This window comes from Apaloderma vittatum, unplaced genomic scaffold (assembly GCF_000703405.1).
Source record: "Apaloderma vittatum isolate BGI_N311 unplaced genomic scaffold, ASM70340v1 scaffold43608, whole genome shotgun sequence".
NCBI classification, from domain to species: domain Eukaryota; kingdom Metazoa; phylum Chordata; class Aves; order Trogoniformes; family Trogonidae; genus Apaloderma; species Apaloderma vittatum.
The window spans coordinates 2,753-10,779 of record NW_009729937.1 but is presented as its reverse complement, the minus strand read 5'-3'; the positions used below and the strand labels follow the sequence as shown (position 1 = coordinate 10,779).

Sequence of the window (8,027 nt, the reverse complement as noted above, 5' to 3'; positions counted from 1 at the left end):
GGAATAGCAGTGTAGGTTACAGCTGCCAGTACTGCACCCCAATATTGGGATTTTGCAGTTTTAAAATCTGACCGCTGGCTACTAGTATTTAGCTTATCTGTTTAGCTGGAACATTTAAAAAAATTATGGCTACTTAGTACAAGTTGTAGTGGAATTTGCCTGATCTACTGTAGCTAGAAAGGTGATCTCTTTCGAAGGAGGGGAAATGGCGAAATACTAGGTAGATAAACAAATAAAAAGGCTTTTTTTTGGGGGGGGAGGGGGCAGTATGGGTCATACAAATAGAATTTGGTAAAGAAGAGCCCATTTGTCCTGCTATGATCACCCTGGAGTGATCTTCCACAACAAAGATGTCAGCCACTACCATATGACACTTTCGTCCTTCTCAGTAAAAGATCTTGTCAACTACTTGCCAAGTGTAGATATAAAAACTTATTTCTAGAATGAAGTGTGCTCCTGCCCCACAGAATCCTGCAGAAAAGGACCCGGGGGTCCTGCCTGACATGAAGTTAAAACACGAGTTAGCAGTGCGCCCTTGTGACAACACGGGCTAACAGCGCACTGGGCTGTTAGGCATAATTTAAAAAACATCGTTAAACAAACATGTTTTGTTTGAGTGATTACGTACTGGCTTTTAAAGCATCATCAGTGCTTTGGATCAGGATTTTTTAAAAAGCATGTAGGTAACTAAAAAATGTACAGGTCTCAGAGTGCTGCAATACCATTGTGCTTCCTGTTCTGATCCATCTTTGTAGAAGGTAGAAAGAAAACTACATGTACGTAGCTTTTTTTAAAGCTAGGGAGAAGAAAACTGGAGTAGTACAGTGAAGAGATAACCTACAGTTCAAGAAAGCTTAATGGAGTCCCTCAAAATTAAAATCTCAAATGCATGCTTATGTCCATGATACCAAAGAATATAAACTTGTAGTTAACTTTGAATATTTGGGCTGCGTAGAAAAGCAGACATGTCCTGGGTTTAATTACTTTAACTGTGTAATATAAATTATATATATTTAGTTCTATTTTGATCTAAAATATTTTTTTGTTAAAATAACACTCTATGATAGCATCATAAGTGGTTAACACAAACTTTCTAGTTATACTTTCATATTTTAATGTTGGCAGGTGGGAGTTTTCTCAGATTCTTGTCCTTGTGCTACTAAAATTATACCAAAGTAAAGATGCATCCAGACCTGTCTCCTCATCTGCACACTGAAGAATGTAACCTAGTTATCAGTCTGCTCAAGAAGTGTCACAAAGAGGTAAGGAGTCTTGAGCAGAGAAAAGAGTGGGTGGGTTGGGGAAATGAGTGTCAGATAAATTAGTGAGAATATTATATGATCATAGAGAGAAAAACCTCCTCTAGGCAGAACAGCTATGAAATGCAGTGTTTTCATTGAAGAGGTATCTGATGACTGGGTAAAAATTTGCCTGTGATTTCTTTAGGAAGTAAAACATGCGTTAAAATTTCCTGTGCTACAGCTTGACAAGCATGGACCTATTTTAAGAACTGGATAAAATTCTGCACCTTTTAGTATTGTGTGCCCCTCAAAAAACAATCAGAAAAGCAACTTCAGGTGCCCTCTTTTTGTATGCTCAAAGCATTTCCTTATTCCAGCTGTCCCCTGGGCAGATGCTTCAGTCTGTTTATAAGCAGATGTGTTGACGGGGATCGGACCATACCGCATTACTTACGCTCGGTGCTTGGAGAGCTATACGCCAATTACTGTTTGACTTCTGTCTTCTTAATAGGCACCTACCCAAGGATGTAAAATATCAAATTGTCTTCAGGCTTCTCAAGGCTCTTTCTGGCTTCAAGAGGATAGAATCTTCATCTCACTCATTTAAAGTCTTTTTTATAAAATTTGTTCTCTAATAAACCTATATGTAAAGAGTCAACCCTTGCAATGAAAGCTGCAGCATTGTTGAAATACTGTAATTTTTCCAGTTCTCTTGTATACTCTGCAGAGATGATCTGTACAGATATATCTTTATTATTGTATAAATGGTTAAATTTCATAGTTTCCACTGAGATAAAAATACATTTACGTATTGAATATGAATGGGAAAACAATGTTTTACATCATTACAAGCAAGCTCCAGTATTTCTACCTCCATGTTCGGATGTGATGTTTATACTTTTTAATGTAGCTATCCCTAAATTCTAAACTGTACATATGGTAGCTTAACTGTTTTGAGTAGAGTTCTAAATTTTATTTGCAAAAGTCATTACGGAGAGAAAAACAAGGCTGATAATACAAAAAATGTTAGAGAGGATGATCTGTGTGGAAGAGGGATAACAACACTTCCGCAGATTTTAAAGTAGCTAAACTAACATATATAAAAAACTTTCCCGATACCACACTTTCTTATTATTTCTAAACTATAACAATCAAGGGAGCAAAGTTTTACTACTACAATTCACTTGTAATGAGTATACTGTACTTTGTTCAGCAGCAATTAATTGGGTTTTTTGTTGGTGCTTGTAGTGCAAAATCTAGAAATACAAGCACGCTGGAATCTGTTGATGCCACCTCGCGGGCAGTGCTTCCTGCCCTATTGCCTGCCTGGTCCTGTGCACTGTCTAAAGGTTTTAAACCTGAGATACAAAGTTCTTGTACAGAGCGTACTCAAGCTTTAAAATCAGAAGTTGTAGCAAGTGTAAGAGTTATGTTTTTCTTTTGAGATCTAAAATTTTAATTTGCCTAAAAATGCTTTAGGTAATTTGAGAGATTGTAGAGACTTCCTTTTTTATTTTTTTGGGGAGGGGAACTTTAATGTTGTAATGTAGCAAAAAGTGTTCAGTAGCTAGAGTTAAGTAAGAAGACTCTCCTTGTACATTAACTACTATATTATCAAAAGGATTGCCAAGTAAAATGACTACAAGCGAAGAGCCAAATAAAACTTCGATAGGCAGTATAAAATTAAAAAGTTGTCATTCATTTTTCATAATTGTGAAGACAAATCCAATCAAGAAAGCAAACACACTCAGATTTGTTCTGCTTTTTGGTACATACGTAGTTGGCTTTCCTGTGCTTTGACTAGAGAATCCTCCAGTATCCATTTCCTACTTGAAAGTAATGGTTGACTTTTTTATTTTTAATATGTAAACATGAATATTAATATACAAGTATCATAGGGGTTTTTTTGTATAATGTAGCTTAGTAGACTGCTTTGAGTTTAAGAGGGAACTGGAACTAAAAGGTGTACTTAAAATCCCTTGGCAGCAAGTGATTCAAAGGAATCTGTTGCCAATTTGGCTTAAGAAGGGAGCAATAATACAGTCACACACAGGATTATATTCTCTTGGTTCTGTTTGAAGTGGATCTTTACACGAAGAGGAATTACTTTCGTCATCTTGTGCTCAATTGTGAGAGGTTCTTTTTGCTAACAGTTGCAGAACAGAAGGGATGAAGATGGCTTCTTTCACACTCAGTTGAAAGAAAGCAATAGTTTTTTCTTTAAATTCAAGGGGAATGTAGTGAAATATTCTCTTAAAATTGAAGCCACTGAAATCTGAAAAGCCAGTGATCTTAATCAGTTATCACTGACTACCTGCTGGTTTGTTACAATGCCAAAATGTCCTAAGCACCTTCATCTGCAATTTAAATTCATATTCCTGTGTGATGAAAAGCATTGTTTTTTAATTGGGTGTCCTCTGTGTGTGCGTTTTCACAAAAGTCAGTTTGATTTACTTTATTCCTAATCTAGAACCTGTCCATTAAATCAAATTTTGCATCTAGTGAGGAGAGGTTAATGGGATTCCTGTTTGATGTCATTATTGATTTTTTTTTTTAAACAACTCCACTCTGGTGCCAAGTACGTGCTTTAAAGAGACTTATTTTTATAGGTGGCAGCTGAAAGAGATGCATGTTGTCTTGCAATTGTATTACTGTAATAGGTGTAATAACTGTTTTTGAGAAACTGATGCTTTTTTCCTCATAATGTGAGCCAAAAAGTTGACAGCTTAGGAATCTGGCTAAATAAACGTAGATTTAACTCACTGTATGCACTAGCAAGAATAGAATTAGCCTGAAATGAGAGCTCTCACCTTGAAATTTAACGTGCAGGTGTGGGAATAGAATACAAAATTAAATCTGTATTAGCTAAAATGAAAATGTTGTAAAAGCAAGATCAGCTTGCAGTAAAGTGACCATTTATCACATGCAACTGCTTCAGAGTGTCAGCTGATGCCCTTTATAAAGCAGAGAGGTATAAACAAGCTAATTATAGCATTGCTATAGTTAAGTGTTTGTCATAATCTTTATTAGACCACTCCTACTTTCAGTCATGTTGTGTTGGCTGAAATCTTGTCCACTGTTTGAATTTTTAATAATGTTCCTGCATTACTTGTATAAATCCATCTAGCTGCTCATCAGCTACAGAAATGCACGTAGGCTTCCCTCTGCAATATGGAAATTACTTCATTATCTTATGTTTTGTTCTTTATAGTAATTTTTTTTCCCCCAAATTCATTAGTTCTCTATAGATTGTATAGCTGTAAATATCTACTAAAACCTCTGCTTCTCAGGTCTTCTGAATTGCTTGGATGCTTTGCTGCCAGATTCCATGGCACGGTAACAAGCATCGCTCTGAAAAAGTAGTTCTTTTAGAAGAATGCATTCTGAGAGTGATTTGATGGTTGATATATAAAATTACTTCAGGAAATCCTAGCTAAGCAGTCAGATTTTTATGGTGAATATCATCAGATTAGCTGGGGAATGCTTTCATGAGGACAATGCCTGCAGGTTTTCAGAAACTAAGTAACACTTAAGTACGCACAAGGCCCACAGTTGAACTGTGGCATAAATAAGATAAAAGTATTTAATTTATTAGTCTGTATTAGATCTGGAGAAACTTAATCCCACGTTTTTTTTACACCGATTCCAACATTTCAGTCATTTAAGCCTAGTGCCTGCATATTCTGGACCAACAATACATTCTTCATGTGGTTGACATAATGGAGCATCAAGTCATGAACAAATAATGAAAATTAAGGCGCAGAAGACATTGCCTCCAGGATGCCTGCACATCTCCCTACATCTTTCTCCATCACAAACTGGAGTTCAGAACATTTATTTTCTGTACGCTAGTGTGAGTGAAAGTTGTAAGACTGATTCCCTGATTCCTAGATCGATAAAATGTATGTTCTGCATTTAGACTTCCTAGCTTCAGCTTAGGTATCCTCTTTTAGCCTGTTTCTACAACGTGGTGAGTACCTTCAACTTTAAGCAAGGCAGGGCTGGTTCTAATGAGCTTCAGGAGTAGCTCTAACTTCTAGCTGCTCAGCAGAAAACGTTATGAAGCATTATTTTTCACAAAAAAAAGAAAAGGAAGATCAGGATATGTTGCAAAATGCAAGTGGCTTCTAAGAAATTTAGAGCTTCAGAGGAAGAAACCTTTGAATGGTAACTTTTTTTTCTCTCCCTAACTTGTCAGCACAACATTTTGAAATTTTTTGGCCACTGCAATGATATTGATCGTGAGATGCGGAAGTGCTTAAGGAAAGAGGTAAGAAACAAATTTATTACGGGTAAAATGCTTAATAATAAAAAATAATAAAAAAAAAAGGGCCATGGCATAGAAATAGAGTTGCTAGAGAATAGATTTGTTTTTTACAAAGTAGTAGTAGGACTTGAAAAGTAACCATGTTCTGGAGTGAGCATTTGAGTCCAAATTTAAATTTTTTTTGATAAATTTGTCAGGTAAAATCTGGCTTTAACAAATGGCATGGTCTATTTTTGAATCTACAAAAATAGGCAAACGCACATTTTAACCAAACGAATATTGCAAATAGGAACTGATGGTTCACAGATTGCTCCTGATTTTTTCTTATATATTTTTTTTTTAGTAGTGGTATTCACACAGAATAGAATATAAAGCAGGAATTGTCACTTGTGCATGAGTTGCACTTATTACTGAAGTCCATTATACTGACTGAAACTCCTGATGATTTGCTGAGTTAGGCCCTAAATGAAAATATTGTTGCTTAGGATCGACTCCTGGTTGTGCCCCATCTGCAGGAATGGAAAACTCTAGGAGCTGAAGCAGACGAACCAGCTAATGGGCACATTTTCGAAAGAGTATCAACTTGTCTTTATGCTTGTGGTTGTCATGCCTACGTGACAGAACACAGAAATAAACTTTTCACACACCTTTTAACTTGAAATTGTACTTACTGGTTTTGACACAAATTTCACAATCATGCCTAAAACGGGAAACTTCAAGTGCACGATATCAGAATGGTTTGGGCTCCCTCTTTTCCTTTTGTCAGTCTATGGGAATTAATTTCATCTGCTTGAGTCAAATACCATTTTTTCCCTTGAAAAACTGTAGCACAGATCTGGAAAATGATGGAGTGAAGTTTCTTTCCATGTAATCTTATTTTTCATTGTGCCATTGAAGCCTTTACATTAAAAAGAGGTCTTGACGGCTGTATTTGTCTGCCTTCTTAAAATATGGCTGCATTGATCTGTCATTTCTAGGAAGACCTGAAAAGCTGTTCACAAGTATGGACTACGTACAGCTGTAGTTTTTAAAGATCCATTCTTCTCCTTCTACATAAAAACATGGATGGGTTATTGAAAAATTAAATATTGGCATGGGAAAAAGTTAAGCATTTGGTAAATGTTAAGTAATGTTTCAAGCCATTATTTCAGTTGTAAACCCATCAGTATAAAGAATGAAAAACTGCAAATCCTTTCTAAAATCAATCTCTTCAGGAGATTATTACATTATCAAGAGAGTTGAGTATTTGTAGGTTACTTGGGGTTTATTCTTGATACCAATTATTAAAAAATTGAACAAATACATGCTCTAACTTTAGACCAAGAACAATTTGCGTCTCCTGAAATATATATTAAATCATGCATTGATTTTTAATTTTTCATGTGTCTTAGCCAGGAAAAGATTTCCTTTTGGGCCGCAGTGAAAGAAAGTTAAAGCTCTTCAGTCTTCAGACTCTTGCTAGTGCAGGGGCATACTTGAAAGCGTGGTCTTCTTATGCCTCTGTCTAAACTGTGAAGCCTTTCTTGGTACTGTTTTACACTGGAGTCCCAACTCTGTTGTGCTTCAGTTCCAAACCATAAAAAAACCACCCCAAGCCGCTTTACCCTCATTCAACCCAAATTGGCCTTTGTTCCTTTCATCTTGGTATACTACTTTATCTGTACACTTAATTAATGACCAGGAACAAAAATAGACCAAGTCTGTGATGACAAATTCATATTTCAGAAGGCAGACACACTTATATTAATCAGTATCTTTTAAAAGATACTCTGTGCTCGAGAACAGCACCAATGCAACTTTTTTTCTTAGTTCATGTGTGAAGTGTAGCTGTCGTACCTAAGATGGCTGTATAATTAAGTTCCTCCATAAGGTTAACTGAATCTGCTTTATTACAATGTTCTAATACTCCTTGGTTTAATAATCTCAAACTTAGAAACATGCATGTTAATCAAATAAATGTTAATTTCAGAGTAAAAATGAGCCAATATAAAGATATTAACAAGAACTGCATTTCTGATGCATCAGTTGAAGGTATTGTTTCTTTTCCTGAGTAATAAATGCACTCTATATTTTTAAATTTGACTTACCTGTTTAATGATAACAGCTGATCTATTGATTTCCTTACCTGTCTTGCAGTATGAAGAAAAGAGGGCCAGGAACAGGGAGAAACGACAGAGGATAATTAATGCGCACAAAACCCCTGAGAAGTGAGCTGTGCTCTAGCTGGACTGCTGCATCTCAGTCGGGACACTGGGTTGAAAGCTGACAGAGCACTTCTTTCCCATCACCAGTGCTCAGCCTGTGGTTTCTGAAATGCTGAAAAAATAAACACACCTGATACATACTCATTCCCAGCAAGGCAAACAATGTAGAAGGAAACAAACATAAATGATCACTAGCAACTTAATATAATTTTTGCCCTCTAAAAGAAAACTATTGTGGCAAGTCTTTGTTCTGGCATAATTTAGTTATGATTCTTAAGGATGAGGAATCTGTGCGTCTCGAGTATTATGTGTTCA

General features: G+C 36.1%; 1 protein-coding gene across 1 annotated transcript; it reads left to right on the top strand.

Moving 5' to 3' along the window:
- Positions 1-1,181: 1,181 nt before the first annotated feature.
- On the top strand, positions 1,182-7,715 carry CMC2 (C-x(9)-C motif containing 2; the record flags this gene model as incomplete). Its single annotated transcript, XM_009874596.1, has 3 exons — positions 1,182-1,262; positions 5,440-5,511; positions 7,645-7,715. Coding segments are annotated over exons 1-3 (224 nt in total), but the record flags the coding sequence as incomplete, so codon positions are not given.
- Positions 7,716-8,027: the final 312 nt, after the last annotated feature.